Below are 16,838 nucleotides of genomic sequence, written 5' to 3' on the forward strand. Positions count from 1 at the left end.
ATGGGGAAATTTTTTCCTATGTTTTAGATCCAAGTTATGCTACCAAAATCAGTGTTGTTTCAGAGGCATACACAGAGTAAGTCACACACACACAGGTCAGAACTTTGTATTAGACTCACTACCACAGACTGTCAAGTGAAGTACAGCTTTAACTGTGCAAATGCCAAAGTGTGTCTTAAATATCCACGTAAGTGTGAATTATAATGATTCCAAATCCAAAACTCCTTTGAGATGAACATAAGACATGTACAGCCCTCAGCATAATACAAAAATCAGAACAAAGGGCATAACAGTTAACAGGAAAAATAATGGGGACACCATGGCAATACTGTATTGGAAGCAGCCTCCTATCCATAGGAGGACTAATCAGTAAGCACCTTCTTGCTTGTCCTAATACTGAATTCTATATTTAAGACTTTATTGAAAGCACAGGAGACAAATTTGCATCTCTCTAAAAAAGGGATTCCCTGAATATGGTAGCTTTGGAGATCATACTTGTTCAGTTAATTGGGCTTCTTGTTTGATTCCTTTTCCATTTAATAAAAACCTGTGCTCCCTAGAAATGCCAAACCTTTTTCAATATAAATTGCCCAAAGAATCTAATAATACCTTGGCATAATAAATGCACTACAGAATGGTTTGTGAAGCAATTACCCTGAAATTAAGCAAACTTTACATACCTATTTATCAATAGCCACACGCAGCAGCCACTTCAACAACACAAAGCGAGTGCACGATGCTGTGCTCATGCTCAGAGCACAAATCACCAGTAAAGTACAATTTCCTAGAAACCCCTTCTCTGTCCTCTGGATAGTCACTTTGAGAGCTACACACAAAGTCACTTGTGTCAGGGAGCGGGTGGTTATTAAGCAGAACTGCACATGCTGTGCGCTCCCTGGAATCCGGCTTTGCTGTACTGTGGAGAGAAGTCACTACACCTCTCACCAACCATCTGGGGCTGCTCCCCCTTCTTCAGCCAGAAATGCTGACAAATCAGCAGGGCAGAAAGATGTACTAGGCCACTACAAGGTGCATATTTTTTTTCCTCTTGCCTTCCTTCTTGCCCTTACCTCTCTGAGATTCATTCAGGCCTCTGTTAACTTGCCTTGGTTGTATTTTTCCTGAAGTGGTGAAATAAAAATCCCATTGTGAGAATGAACAGCAGGATCCTACTTCCCTTCTTGCCTGGGTCTTCGCTCAGTCCTCAGAGTCACCTGGAACAAGTGTGCAGAAGGAAAGAGAACAGCTTTTCCAGATCCAGGTAGCAGCAGGTCTTACAACGCCATTCACTCCCATGATAGGCTTTGCAGACCGTTCCCTAAATATTTTTCTTGCCTTCCTACCTTGCTACTGTCTCTAAACAACATTGTTGATTTGTTTTAAGGACAGGTACTTTGCAGACAGCTCATTTAAATATATCATTATTACAGCACTGTGGGTGAAAGGAAGAGTAGTCAGAAGCCCTAGAGACTCGCTGTTTGTACATATGAGAATGATGCAATTTCTGGATCTAAATAGCAATTCAACATGAATTACAGGATTCAAAGAGTTCACATATTAAGAGATCAGGAGCCAAATTCAGCTATGGTGCAATTGTGATGCCCAAATGAAGTCCGTTAGTGTTATCACAACCAATAAAAGTAGCAAAAAGCTAAGAGAGCTGTTGACATGCTTTATTTTTGTATGGAGATTATATTGGTAGGAAGGAGGTAGGAATATTTGCATAAATTATGTTTTAGAAGTTCATTATCTCTTGCTGTTTATCATTTGAAATCATTATTTATGACAACATATTTCATTGCTAAAGAGATGACTACAGATTTAGAAAGGCTAGCAAGGATCCTAATGTTGAATTTGAGGCCCATTTCATTGTGATATGCAGAATAAAACCCTATTTCAGAATTATATGCAGGATAAACCACATATAAGCTATTCTCAGTGTATTTGAGTTATCAGCTAGTACTGAACAATCACTGAAGACCACATTGTATTGAACAGACTCTCATGAAGTTCCATCACATCCTACACCTACATCTTTCCAGGGCTCCACTACTCCTTTAACTACCATCCATAGTATGCTAATGCATCTGAACACCACCACAAAAGCCACCAGCACTAGAAAGCAACATGCGTACAGACATATCTCTGTGTGTGCCTGTATTATGTTTATCTACAGATATCTCTGACCCTGAAAAGCTTCAGCAGCGGACTTTTACTTTTCTGAATTAGTTTGCAGCCCTTCTTCGTAAGCTGTATGTTTATTTCCACTCCCACATTCCCATCAACAACAGTGACTAGACAGCAGATTGGGGAAAATGGAAATTCAAAGGTAGTGGATCCAGTAGTCAGACATAAATAACCAGTCTGGACACTCCAGCTCCACACCTGGGATATCCAAAATCAGCTTTTGGGAAAACAAAAGGGTTCTGCCATATACTGTTCAAGTTCTAGTTCCAGATCTCTCTCATCCCACAGCACTTTCGTTTCTGATAATGAAAGCTGCCACACTACATGAGACTCAGGGAACAGTAAGCGGACATCAAGGTAGTGGCCCTCATGCAGTGTGCTCCTTTGTAGAAGCACAGACAAAGAAAGAACTAAAATTTCTGAGTGCCCTCAGGTTTTTACTCCACCTATATTGCAGCAATCTAATTTGTAAGTGACAAAGCTGCAAATAGTTTGCAGCAATCATCTCTGAAAGTGCAAACTGTAACCTCTCCACCAAGTGTAGAAACTGAGCACAAAGACGTTTTGAACATCAAAAGCCACAGCTCTCAGTTTTGTTTCAAGGTCTTCCAATCTGGTCAGCTTTAAACAGAAAGAATCCTCAAGCTGGTTGTCTCAGAAATAAATCAATGCAGATAATTAACCTATTATTATAATGAGAATTTATTAGCATAAAGAAACAAACAGCGGAGCTATCATACACACTACATTTATACTTGCTGTCCACATGTTGCACCTATTCCTCCATTCCTTTTCTTCCAACAACCATCAGAATAATTATTCTCAGAGAGCATTAGCTACAGCTCAAGCTGCAGGCATAATTTACACCTCCTTGGAGACCCAATTATAGGTTATAGGAAACAGTTCTGAAGACAACCTCCCACTCTACAGCTTCATATTTATGTAACTAAAGCCCCCATTGTTTCACTTTTCTATCTGGCAACTGAACAACAGAGTGAGAAGGGCTGAGTAACTTTGAATCCATTTTAAGATGACTGAATATGTACATTATGAACAGTTTCCCTCTTTAGAATTACCTATCTACTTCTCTATTTAGAAATAAAACATATTTAGTGTTAAGTGGATCTAATTAAAGCAAATGGGTATTCTCCTTCAGAATTAATAGATGTGATGAATTGCATCACTTGCCTTACGTGATTGCATCAAAACAAGGTTATTTGTGATATAACAGCTGTAACACAAATGCATCCAAACTGTACTCCACTGTAAGCCTAAATATGGTTTAAAGAACTCTGTAGTGTAGATGTGCTTGCCTTTTTTTTTTTTTTTACATACAGACTTAGTACAAGATAAAGCACTATGTGTCAACACCTGGAGTCTCTTACATCAAAGCATCATACTGAAAATGAGCTTAGAGCCAGAGGACTTCTAGTGCTCAATCTTTTTCTTGAAACAAATCCCCCTGAAGACACCTCTGCACACATTAAATGCAAGTGTGACCAGTGCTTGGCTGAGTTTTGGATGTGCCTTGCAAACAAGCGTTCACATTAGGCATCTATGGTTATATATAGCACCTACCTTACAAGATAAAGAAAACTGTATATTTTCAGCTAGAAATAATGCAGCAAGTGGACATCTGTCAACAGCTGAAGTCACATTTTTTTGCTTTAATAGTCTGCTTTCTCTTAGTTTTATCCAATCGATTTGCATTTCTCTAACACATAACCTTATTACATTTCTTGGCATTTAAGTGGGGATCTCAGACCCTTTCCTGCAAGTGGGACGTTAACATAACTCAAGTGTGGACAGTTTTTGACTTATGCACAGAATGCAGACAGAAATTATGCAGTCATTTGTCATTAATTTTGTTATCCAACCTAGAGAAGCACAAAAGGGCAAAGCATATTTTTAAAATAGAATTTCAGAAAAAGTAGTTCAACACACAAGTTCAATAAAAAATCATGACACAATTAAACCTACCACTTCCCAGATAAATTTACAAAGCTGGGCAACTACTAACCCCATTTTACAAACATTAAAGTGTACCTTACAGGTTCGAAAAATTACCCAATTCAGTCACAAAATGTAAATAACACCCAGGATTGATGAGTTACCAGAAATCTGCAGGGTGTTCCAGTACATCTTTCCTGATTTGCCTTGTTCTCAGGGGTCTAAACTGTGACTTCTTTTTTAAGGAAAAAAAAAAAAATAATAAACCACAACCCTCAAGCTGAAACTGTCTTGCAAAAACATGAACTTCTCATAATGATGCACCTCCACCTGTCCTCATTTAGCTGTTTTTGAAGTTAATACACTGATGACATTTAAAGCACTAAAACAATTTAAATCATGGAACATCTTATGCAAAGGAAGATTTGCAGACAAAGGGTAATTTATTTTGGCACCCACCTCCAATTCAGAAAGGACGAATAAGCACAGGAATCTGGATGAATCTGGTTTTGAATGTATTCAGAACTCAATGGGAAGGCGCCAGATCCAAGAAGCCAAAGCAGCATTCAATAACCAATTTTGTGTGTTTCCACATTGTACTGTGAGTGGCAATTCACTGGGAAAGTTCTCATCTGAGAAATTTCCATCTCAGGAGATGGGAGAATTTTCTCTCTCTTTTTCTTACCTAGTACCTCTCTTTAAAAATATTCCTTCCCATGCACTAAACAGACTGGAAGCACACACATGCAGACCTGCAGAGAAGAATGTGGATTGTCTCTCACATGAAGAGGGGGAATAAAAAAAAGGAAACTGACACTGGCCTGCAGAAAAAGAAAGGAAAGACTGAGAATCTTAAAGTTCCCTTCATATAAGAAGGATATGTAGGAGCTAAACTCAGAAAGCTATTTTTCTTTGTTCGCTCAAATTACTTCCAAACTCTCAGTTCTCACAGCTGTGAGAAAAATCTGATGTGTATGCAGATTTTCCATAAGAGCTCTGGCTATCTCAGAGATTTCATTCATGAGTCATCTTAGACAGTCACAGGTATAAAAGTAAATTTACAACATCAACCCCATCAAATAGCAGGACCACTTACCTCCATCACCTCAGCAATCTTAAAACAATAATAAAATAGAAAAGAGCTTTATGTTAGTATAGTTCTGTTTATACTAAAGCATACCAAAACCCACAAATTCAAGTATGCTTTTGGAGCAAATCTCAGATTGACTTCGCTTGGAAATATATTCACTTTTTCCATTCTTACATTTTGCTTAAAAAATTCATAGTGAATAAGGAACACATTTTTCACACAGGCTGTGTTTCACATTTATTCAGCTAAAATGGTTTAGCCCTTGTATTTACCATTTATCATTGGCACTTATATATGATCATACTTAAAGATAATGCTGAAAATTTAGTTGGTACTTTACTGCCCATAACTCAGCAATCAGTGCAGCTAAGACAAGCAATTTTGAGCATCATGCCATCAGAAGATTTCACAAATATATCCTGGCTGACCTATGGTGGTTGCAGTTTCAGTCATTGACTTAAATAAGAGACACAGATGTTTTGGTTTTGCTGCTCTCCTTGCTCATATATTAACTGAGTCTCTGCACCTGGTGTCTCACTTCATTTACTGGATCATCACTGTTCATTATCTCTTTTCTCTAATCTTGCTCTTTCCCACAGAAGTTCCCTGTCTACAAGAGAACGAGGAAGTAAACAGAGAAACATCAATAATACAGAAATAAACTCGTATTTGTTCCAATTTGTTCTACATAACTAATTCCCAATCCACTTGGGAGCCTGAAGAAATATCTAATATGTCAACAACTCATGAGAACCTCTAGCTGCGCATCATCCAAGATCACCAGGTGGTATAAATTCACTTTTCCACTTGATAAACAGTAACAAGGGGAGAGAGGAATAGCTTAGATGTCAAATGAGGATACATAAAAAGCAATGGGGTGGTTGTTTTCAACAGCATTTTATTATAAAGTTCCTCAGACTCTACGCCCGCTATGACTGGGCATTTAAAACTTTAAGGAGATATTTACATGAAACTATTGCTTTGCTCTCTTTGTCTTCTTCTCCTACCTTTGTGTTTTTCTGTCTGTACCCTATGCACAAAAAGCTTTTCTCCTTCACCAAGAAGTTATTCCCTTTTCCTTTACCTTTTGAGTTTTGCTAGCCTTTCAACGTTGTTTCCATTTGTTGTCAAACCTGAACTTGTCTCATTTATGTTATCTTATCCATTCAGATTACCATCACCTCAGGGAACATATCTTCCTACGTGTTTCTAAAATCTGCTATTGAAGAGATAATAAATGATGCCTCTTATTCATCTAAAGTTCAAAGCCTATGAAAATACAAGTAATCTACATGCCTTTGCTCTTCTCATAAATCAGTAATGAATCTGAAAAGCTTCCCCATGGCAATTAAGACACATTGAGTTAAAATTACTGTATTCTGTGATCTAAGTCCTGTCTTATTCCAAAAAAAAGTCACGTATTTTCTATTAACATCACTACCAAAACCTGTACAAATAACTTCAGGATTTCAAAAGCCACAGTCACTACTTTAGTCAGCTTGTTAGGGTGAGTTAAAGTACAGTCTACAGTCAGAAGGGTTCAGATAGAGAGAAAGCACATTTACAATGAGATAAAAGGAGGAGTTTCAGTACACCACAATACACACAATATATTCTAATAACAAATATTATGACCTCTTGTAGGAACAAAGAACTGGATGTTTTTGTGTTGGTATTGCTGTTGGTGTTGGGGAGGTGGGCACAGAACGGGGAGAGAAGGAAGAATAAAATTATCACTACAATTGCCACCATAGAAAGGTCCAACATGTCCAAAATACTGGATAAAGATGTAGCCTAGAAACTACCTTGTAGCATTTATCCATTTATTAAGCTAAGCAAATCAACTATTCATAATATCACACTGGGTAAATGAAAGTTATCCCATTCTGGAAAATGTTAAATATTGTCTGACTCTGTCATTTCTCTTCAGAACATTGTTGTTGGATGAAAAACATAATGAAGGAATATTGTTCTAAATCCACTCTTTGATCATAGAGATCTTGAGTCTCCTACTCTTTTAAACTCGTGCTTTAAAGGAATAAAATACAAAAAGTACTTCTCAATCCATCTATTTTTATAATACTATAACACAAATTACACAAGTCAGAGATTCTCAAATATTACCTTCATATAGAACTTCGTACTCAGTGGGAATACAGCTATATCCTTGAATCAGATCTGGAAGGCAGTCCTTACAGAAGGAGTGAAGGCAAGGCAGCATTCTGGGCTCTCTCCTCCGCAGGTCCCATTTGCACACCAAACAATTCCTCAACAGATCCAGAGTCTCCATTTCTGTTGGCTGAAGTTTGACATCAAAAACACGAAGAGTCACAAAATGGCTCATGACAACCCTTTCACTTAACAAAACACTTGATCACTGAAGCGCAAACTAGAAGACAACAGCGGGATGAGTGTTCTCAACAACAACATTTATTTAGTCCTTTTGAAGAAAGAGGAAGTTCCTTGCAGCTGAAAATCACATACCTGTTTTACAAAAAAAAAAAAAATATCTTTGCAGATTGTTGTGCAGGAAGGTGTGGTTTACGGTTTAGAAACCATGATCCCACTATCTCTCTATAGTATTTGCAACTTCTGTAAAAACTGAAGTAATCTGTTCTATTGATCTACTTACCATGCTGTTACCAAGCTGAATTGTCACATGCTATACATTTCCTGCTAGAAGCACTGAAACTGTGCAATAAAAATGATTATATTCTCTGCTGCTTTTACAATTTCACATCAATATTTTATAGTTTTCAGGTAAAGCAAATGATAAGCATAACTGATCATACGTTCATGATTTCAGCAATGCATGTTAAAAGCTGCCTTGGTAAATGTACGGCATCTTCTGCCAGTCTTCTTTGTAGAAATTTAATAAAATGAACTTTGCAGTAAGAAGATTTCAGCGATCAGGATGACCACAGATCAAATTATAGACCAAACTTGAGCTTCTCACAAGCGGGACAGTGTTCCTCCTGCCAACCTAAGCTCCTCGAGGTAAAACGAGAGATTTGCAGTTCATGTTCCATCCTTGAGTCTGAGATTTTGAGAGATGTTAATCAGATACAGCCTGCAAAGGGAAACTTCTGCAAGTTGCATCAGAGGAGAAAAAGCAAATAAAGTCTCGCCTCCCCTGGAATCACCCTCCAGCTGATCAAATCTTCTGGGGCCAGAGCCCATGTAGCTGTCCACTGCCCTGTCCTTGCTGCCAGCAGCACATAACTTGCAGCTACTAATCTTCGGAATTCCCCAGCACAGAAGAGCAGCAGCTCTACTCTTAAGGCTGTGTGTTCTCTTGAAGGATTCTGTCTCAGGGCAGATTCCAGTCAAAATGGTTAGTAAGTGAGACTTTTTTTTTCACAATGCAAAAAACATAAAAAGTCTTAGAAATTGACAGCCAGGAATTTGTAAGTGTTGCATCCTCAAGTAATTGCTATGTAAATATTTTAGAAAGAAAAAAGGGCCATATGTTAAAGTCGACATCATCTTTCATACCCAAGACCCATTCTAGGAACAAATTAAAATAGGTAGATATCCACCAGCTTTACTGAATTCACTTAGACAAATTCAAACCTACCACTAAAACTTCTGATTGCAGCTTCAAAAAATTACCTGTGGCAATTGTACCTGTGATTTAACTAATAAACATTATATCAGTGCTTATGAGTTCACTTTTTACAGTGCACTTCATCAACCATCTTTTAGAGGCAAATGTCATTAGAGCAGCACAGCTTCGCTGCTCACTCCATCTCTATTGTTTCTCGCAACTGCTGTTGCTAAAACAAACCAGCACCTACAAAAACATGTAATTTCTGCAGTAGGAAGTTGAGGTATTAGGCTACCACATTGCTTAGACAGAGAAACCACAGCCCGGGACCAAAGCATCCACGCACAGAGAATCTGTGCAAACAAAGCCTTACTCTGAGAAATGCTGTATCACCTTAAAGGTCAAACCTGCAGCTGAACAAGAAGCAGGTTACCATACATTTTAATTTATGCTTTTTGCATAACATATGAAACTACATACAAGCTTTTTGGTAGGAGGGGGAAGGGTGAGGGTGATAAAAAGTTTAAAATTTCTTGCTGAGGTAGGTGTGGAAATCAGCAGTCAGACAGCTACATCACCCATGACTTGGCTATGCTGATAAGAAACACCAAGTCCAACAGCAGCAATGACAAAGAAAATAAAGTTAATTGCATTTGGAGATGTGTGGTGAAGGTAATGAGGCAGGACAGAAATGGATGAAGATGGGGAGAGCTGGGGAGGCAGCTGGATCACACGTGGAATGGGAAGAGAAGTGCTGGGCTTGTGGTGTGCCAGCCCAGATGAAGGCAAAGGGCAGCAGTCCTGGCCTTGGGATGGCAGCGGCCACCCCCCCACAAATCCAATGGAAACATCCAGGTACCACGGGACTGGAACTTCCAGTGAAAATTAATACATTTCACACGAGAGGTTCGTAATGATATACACTCACAATTTTATCATTTCTCTATTTTAGGGATAAACTCTCTATGCAACTCTTTCAACTTCCTGTGTTTCTTTTTCTCAGATTTAATCAATTTTTTTTTTTGTATCTTCTTCCCTCCATGAGATGTGGATGTTGCTACATGAGGCTCATTACAGCATTTTAAAATGTTACAACATCAACTTTGCCAAGTTTGTCTACAATCACTTCATCAGCAGTATTGCAACTTGCCAAGAATTTGGAAAACATTGAATAAAAATATTCCTGTCCATTAAAGCATAATGTCTATCAGGGTTTTTTTTTTTTAAAAAAAAAAAAAAAAAGTTACATTTAAGTAGTCGGTCTTTATTTGGCTTCCTCATTTCTCCTGTTTTTATATAGGAAAATCTTTCCTTCGGAACTCGTGGGCAGCCATCCTGGGGGTTTCCTATAGGCGCTCACAGGAGCTTCTCGTTAAACCGGTCAGTGCGGTTCGTTTGCGATTGTTCAGCCCGCTTACTCCTCGGAAATACCCCCCGCCAGCGTTTTACCCCAAGAAACGCCGGGATGCCCAGCAAAGCCTGTCGCAGCCCCTCAGACCCCCGCGCTGTGAGGAACCTGCCCCGGCCCGCCCCGTCCGCCAGCCCGGGGCAGCGCGACCCCCGGACCGCGTTGGCTGTGAGGGGAGGGCGCGCGCCCAACGGCCGCCACGCGCCCAACCGCCGCCGCACCGCCCGCCCAACGGCCGCCGCGCGCGGCATGAGTGACAGCTGGGGGGCGGGACTAGGGCGGGCTCGGAACGGCAGCGGAAGCGGCCTCCCGGAGCCGCCGCCGTTGGCACGGCCGGGCGGCCGCCCACAGCGCCTCCTGCCCCGGCACGGCGCCTCCTGCCCCGGCACGCCGCCTCCTGCCCCGGCACGGCGCTCGACAGCCGGATCGCGCGGCAGGAGCGGCCCCGGCCCCGCGCAAGCAGTCAGCCGGGAAAACGGCCGTGTGGGAACAGGACTCGGGACAGCTCAACCGCCAGAGTTTGATTTATTCCTCCGGTTATTTCAGGAGTCAGCACAGGCAGCCGGCAAGGAAGATGTCCTGTCCCATCGGTACGTTACAGATGAAACTCTGCCAAACCGCACTCAAAACACCCGAGCTGGCCTTCAGCAGAGCAGAGATCAGAGCTGGACGACCCTGCACACTTTTCACAAGGAACTTCTCGTAAGACTAGAAAACATGGAAGATTTAAGACATAAAACATTAAGACATTAACTACCAAATAATTCAGAGTGGTGTCCTACTACACATTAGTGAGCCAGCGTCGCTTGCCTGGTGTCACCTGTGCACAGGGTGCTTCAGTGTAAATAGAGCCTTTCACTGTCCTTATGATCTGGTCAGTCATCAGGTTACTGACATGAGGAAGTAACAACATTCCTTGCAGTACCAACGCAACTTACCTTTGATGATTGAAACGATTTAGCTTTGCCAGCGGATAAATAGTATCACATATTTGGAACCAGTGGTCCCAACAGTCAATGACATAAAGTTCATATACTCTTAACCTCAGAATTTTAAAAACTGCTTGTTTAAGTTCTTCACAACTAGCAGTACCACTGGCTAAGATGAACTATTTTAACAAAGCAATGCATGTCAGCTTTAGCTTAAAAGCCCTCTAAATTTAATTATTGCCAAACACTAGGTTTGGAGTTCATTAGCTAGGACCATATCACACATACTAGAAGGTAATTTGCAACTATTAGCAATAATTCAAGACCTCTAGCAGTGAACATAAAAAAAATAGGTGTCAGTGCTTTGGGTCTGACACTTAAAACAAGAGCTAGCTCACTAGCTTTAAGTAATTGTTTGATTTTTGCCACTAGATAAAGATTCTGCTTTGGCATGCAGGGTCAAGCCTTGCATTGACAACTGAAGTCCTATTTTGATGTTACAATTAAGCAAGCGGTATTTTACACAGTGATTTTAAGCCAAATACGTCAGAAATTTACATCATGCAGTTCTAGAGCTGTGCCATTGCTTTCTGCGAGCTGTAGGGAAGGCTGAAGGTACCTGGCACCAGTTCTGTCCCACACACGGGGACTTCAGAAATTGTGTACCCTACTTGAGGAGGGTATCGATTGCAAAAGTAAATGAACAGTTACTGTATTATTTCAGTCACTAAGTAAGTTTCAGTACATTGCTGCTGTTACCAACCCTTAAAAGCACAACTTGGAATTGCCTCCATCAGTCCAGCAACACTGACAAGAAGCTTTAAAAGCTTTTAGCCTAATGCAATCTGTGCAGCTAGTCTGCCACAATTACCAAAAGGACACCATGCTGCTGCTACGATTGCTATGAATTAGTGAAATTCAGAATTAATAAGTGCAGAAGCAATTTCATCCTGTGGTGGAAGAATTCAGCCTAATCTCAAAGAAATCCAATGTGTTCACAAGCTGTGGTGTAGCTAAGAGACTGCAAAATCACTGTATTACACTATATATGACTATGAGCCTCATGTTCTGATGAATACGGGATGCAAACACCTCAGTACTCAGAGTACTACACCAGTAGTTTCTAAAGAGCACATGGATTTAAGTGGTCTGCATGTTGTATGTTAACTGCAATCAGAAGGTAGACAGCTGTCAGCCATTTAGCAGCAGTTGAAGCACCAGAGGGACAAATTCAAAAGCCATAATTTAGAAAGACCTTTCATTAACAGTGCCATGAAAAAGCAAATAATCATTTAACCACATTGTTGAGCTAAATTCAAAATACATCTTATTTCTATGCATAATGCCAATAAGAGAAAAGAAACGTTGATTGCTTTTTCTGTTGGAAGCGCAGTTGCTGTTAGGTGCAAAGAGGCACCTCACAGCATCCTCTGCTCAAAAGCCAGGATTATTAGTGAAAGCTGTGTTCTAGGCAGACCCTCACAGCAGCTGCAGAAACCCCCTTGAAGTGCTTCTTGTGACGTAAGTCTGGCAATAACAACACAGATTGTTTCTTCCCACCCATTTCAGCTCTTCCCCACTGTCCTACACTACTCCCAGGGTGTTCCCATTTATTCCTTCCTATACCCCACCTTAGTGAAAATGAGACTAGAATTGTTTCACTACCTGAAAAAGAAGCCTATTAATCGCATAGCTTATTGAAAGCAATTTCCCATACTAAGTCTCTTTCACGCAGTGATTTTTAACATACTACTACCCACTTCCCATGTCATTTCTTTGTCCGCACTCTTGCTGTTTCATTCCCCAAGGCCACAGCAGGATTCCCACAAGAGATTTCACCTTCATGTCATTTTAGTGTACAAAAATCCCAAGTCACCTTTTCACAGACAGCTGTAAAGAGGATCACCAGTTGAAAGAAATACAAGAATAACTTGTTTCACAACCCCGTAAAGACAAAACGATGAGGTATCTCTACACGCCAAATGCTGGACACTCTAACCAGGCAATTCCAAAAGCCAGTGAGAAGCAGTCAAGTCACTAATCAGAAAACGGTCAGAAATAACTACCTGGACAAGACTCAAGTACAAACAGTGTCTGGACAAGTCAGAGAAAAAAAAAAAATCAGAAACTTCTGTAAATCAGGAATTTTACACAGTTTTTATTCAAAAAATTTGAATAAAACACAGGCCTTCATGCCACAAGCACACAGGCACCACCAACTGCTTTGATCTTCTCCTCTGCTCTTCTGCTGAAGAACTTTGCTTTCACAATTACAGGCTGCTTGGGCAGTTTCCCCTTGCCCAGGACTTTGTAGTAGCCCTAGAAAATTAAAAAAAAACATTAAGTGTTTGTGATCAGCTTGCAGGCTCCTGCATTCAGATTTGTCTTTCAGCATGTACCAGTTAAAACCTAAACCATGATCTCCATGACCTCACCAAGTATGTCTCCAATATCAAACTAGTATGAATAAAAGGGAGAAAAATATTCTCATTTCATTCCTGTCCCTTACATTTAAAAGGACAAATATGGCACAAGATCCATTAATACTACAGCCATTGAAGTCATTGCTTGTTAGGAGTGGCATAACTGGCCAACACAGGTATCTTGATTTGGGACACAGAACACACCCACTTGGCAGACTAGTAAGTGTCGCTGATTCGGTGGCTGGCTGAGACATAAGACATCGCAGCCAGTGAATAGTGATCAGACATTTATGTCCGAGAACTATAGCACACCAAGACAATTAAACATGTTCTGATGTGACTCTAGTCTCGATATCAGAGAAGCGGCTTTGTACAAATGAGAAGTTCTACCGTGTTTTTTATACATGCTCTCAGTAATCTCACCACCTTCCAAAATAAGGGAAGTCCTCACCCGCAATCATGCAGAAATATGAGATGTTCTTACAGGAAAAAAAACGTAACAACAGAAGTACCTGTGTAACTACTTATATGCCAAGATATTTGTCCTGAGAAGGTTACAAATATTCAAGCACTACAGCTCATTTGCAGTCTTCCTACTTGGATATGCAAACCTACATTACACATGAAGTGACCAGGAACTGCAGATTTCAACATGAGCAGAAACTTACTGAGCGCACAACATCGATCACGGGGGCAAGTCCAGCCTCATTTTTTGCGTAATTGAGCCTTGTTTGTTCACTGACAAGCGTCCATAGTTTATCCAAATTGAGAGTAGGACAGAACTTTTGGTTTCTCTTCAAGTGATAGTGTCTCATGCCTACTTTTCCAAAGTATCCAGGGTGACTGTGAAAGAAATACATTCCTCATTAGATCACATTTTTAATTCATCCTGAACAGGTAAGACTACAAACTAACACTGGAACAAGCATCTTACTTGATCAAAGTAATCAAATTTCACATGATACCTTTACTCATATTAATACACTTAATATTCAAGTGTAATAATCATTAGTATCCAAAGCAAGGGAAAATTATTTTGTCTTTAAGTGTTTTTTCTCCCCTGAACTCACAACTCAACCCCGCTCACTGGTGAGGCTGGCCCAGTCCCATATTTCCGAGGCAACCCCGACCCAGTGACACCAGGGAGGGCTGCGCCTGCCCAAGGAGTTTCAGCATCCTTGTCACTAACCTGGTGACTGACTGTGTCAAGAATGGTCACAGCCAGTGAATATAGATTAGTGGTTCCTGTCCGAGTACTCTAGCACACCGGGACAACAGGCAGCGTCCAGATGTGACTCTAGTCTCGGCAATAAGACAACATCCCTTACCTTTACAGTATGCAGCTAAATAGGATTTAACATAACATTTAACATAAATAGGACTTTAACATAACATTTTTAATGTAACAAATTTAACATAACATTTTGTGTGTAGATTGTTTAGCAGGAAACACATTGTAACAAGCAAGTTTGGTCAAGTTTACCAAATGCTGCACTGAACTCTTACAGGTACTTGTTTTAAGTGAGAAGGCTTTTGATTTTAGGGTAAACAGGGACATGAATTGACCACAGCTATAATGCCACACTTCATGTAAGAGGAAAAAACACATAGGACTGCAGGGAATTTTGTTTATTCACATTTCTACTTTAGAAACATACATTTTGCTAGCATATATTTAAAATGTTAGCTTACTATTTATCAAAATTAATCCTGTGATGGTGCATACCACCAGCATTACCACGCCCTCCAGGATGTTTCCTATGTTTGCCTAGAAAGAAAAATTCAGGTTTGTTACACGAAGAATATTACAACAAATACTTGAGTTTAGAGGCATGTTCAATGTCAATTTAAGCTAATTATTCTGATTCTATCCCCCGAATTCATCACAATTCAGCAAGATGAACCAACTGAAAACTAACGCTCTAGGAGAAAAAAAAATAACCACAACATGCCTCTGGTTAGCTTATAGGAGTGCAAGAGGAAATCAGGGCTAGCACAAGTGGGCTAACAAGGAAAGGCAGGAATGGCCAAAGAGTTAGAAGGGACACAGCACTGCCCTGTAAACTTAATATGTCACAGAACAAGTACCTATCACTTGAGCACCACTTAATTTAGAAAATCTGCCAGACTTCGGATCAGCCCAGCGCTGTAGCATCTGCCCCCACGGCGCCAGCATCACCTACGCACACCGTAGCCTTCAGCACTGCTCACTGCGACCCACAGCGTGTGCAAGACCCTGCACCACAGCCACGTTTCTCTGCAACCCGTGAAGAACAGCAGCAGCCCCTGGGCGCCGAGAGGCACCGACCGGCACAACCACTGCGGGCCCTCCACTCACCAACGCGGCCGTGGCCGTGGCTAACGTGGCCCCTCAGCTTCCGGGTCTTCCTTAGCCTGGAAGGCTGCGGGAAAGCGGGAGAGCAGCTGTGAGCAAAACGGGCAGCAACAGGCGGGGCCACCACCCGCCCTCCCCCGCGGCCGGCGCTGCTCCGCGGCCGCAGCCCCTCGGCAGCCACGCAGCCGGGCGCCATGGCGGCCTCACCGCACCGCGCTGCCCCGCCGCGCCCGCAGCAGGCCGCGGGCTCGGAGAAGCGTCTCTCCCCGTCCCCTCGCCACTCTCCAGCCATGTCCCGCCGCGGGAGCCAGGGCCGGCGGCCGCGGAGCCCCCAGCCCGGCCCGGCCCGGCCCAGCGGCAGCACCCACCATCTTGTCGGCGTGCGAGACGGAAGAGAAAGAGGGCGGCGCTCGCGAGAGCGGGGAAAGGCGGAGCGGAGCGGAGCGGAAGTGGGGCTGGGCAGCGCCGAGATCTCGCGAGGTTTGGCTGAGGCGCCCGGAGCGGGGCGAGTCTCGCGAGATCGCGGCAGCCCCGGGGCTGAGGGCCCGGCAGCCGGTCAGGAGCGGCGCCTCAGGCGGCTTCCGAAGCGGGGGCGGTCTGGGAGCGCGGCGTTCCGCCCCGCCGCACCCGCGGCTTCCAGAGGGGACACAGCGGTCCCTGGGCTGCCCCCACCGCAGCCCCCGGCCGGGCCCGCAGTCCCGGCGGCGGAAGGGGAGCAGCTCTGAACAGCCGCCCTTACCGGGCGCTGAATTCAGCAGGCAGCGAAGTGCTGCTGCGGGTTACGACAGACACAACTTGCTTTCGCTTCCCACTATGTTCTGTAGCAAATATAGGACTTTGAGCGGAATTTAGGAAAATTTGCAAGCTGGGTCACTTTATTAAACATCGACAACAATAGGAAAATAAATACTTGTATGGGAATATAGTGGAAGAACGGCGAAGAGGATCCTTGAAAATAAGCGACTGCAG

At 42.1% G+C, this 16,838-nt stretch overlaps 2 protein-coding genes and 2 non-coding genes across 4 annotated transcripts in view; all 4 read right to left on the minus strand.

Annotated features, from left to right (window-relative positions):
- The window catches only part of TRIM66 (tripartite motif containing 66), a 47,840-nt gene extending 40,269 nt beyond the window's left edge, over positions 1-7,571 (minus strand). The window contains exon 1 of the mRNA XM_065636436.1: positions 7,352-7,571. Coding sequence (XP_065492508.1) covers positions 7,352-7,571 — 220 coding nt within the window. The remainder of the gene's footprint in view (positions 1-7,351) is intronic.
- A 5,678-nt stretch (positions 7,572-13,249) lies between these two features.
- On the minus strand, positions 13,250-16,306 carry RPL27A (ribosomal protein L27a). The gene is made up of 5 exons (XM_065636198.1): positions 16,238-16,306; positions 15,873-15,936; positions 15,227-15,302; positions 14,203-14,377; positions 13,250-13,430 (listed from the first exon to the last, which is right to left on the minus strand). The coding sequence occupies exons 1-5, from the start codon at positions 16,238-16,240 to the stop codon at positions 13,302-13,304; spliced, it is 447 nt and encodes a 148-aa protein (XP_065492270.1). The 5' UTR covers positions 16,241-16,306; the 3' UTR covers positions 13,250-13,301.
- On the minus strand, positions 13,756-13,887 carry LOC135989961 (small nucleolar RNA SNORA3/SNORA45 family). The gene has a single exon (XR_010606353.1). It is a non-coding gene; the product is annotated as a small nucleolar RNA SNORA3/SNORA45 family (small nucleolar RNA).
- LOC135989960 (small nucleolar RNA SNORA3/SNORA45 family) lies at positions 14,711-14,842 on the minus strand. Its single transcript, XR_010606352.1, has one exon. It is a non-coding gene; the product is annotated as a small nucleolar RNA SNORA3/SNORA45 family (small nucleolar RNA).
- Positions 16,307-16,838: the final 532 nt, after the last annotated feature.

Source organism: Caloenas nicobarica, chromosome 5, assembly GCF_036013445.1.
Source record: "Caloenas nicobarica isolate bCalNic1 chromosome 5, bCalNic1.hap1, whole genome shotgun sequence".
Classification (NCBI taxonomy): Eukaryota; Metazoa; Chordata; class Aves; order Columbiformes; family Columbidae; genus Caloenas; species Caloenas nicobarica.

Excerpts from the sequence above, each read along its gene's own strand:
- RPL27A (XM_065636198.1), bottom strand. Across the intron at positions 15,303-15,872 it reads CCACGGCCACGGCCGCGTTG|GCAAACATAGGAAACATCCT; the intron begins GTGAGTGGAGGG and ends TTTTCTTTCTAG. Across the intron at positions 14,378-15,226 it reads AGGATTAATTTTGATAAATA|TCACCCTGGATACTTTGGAA; the intron begins GTAAGCTAACAT and ends TTTCTTTCACAG.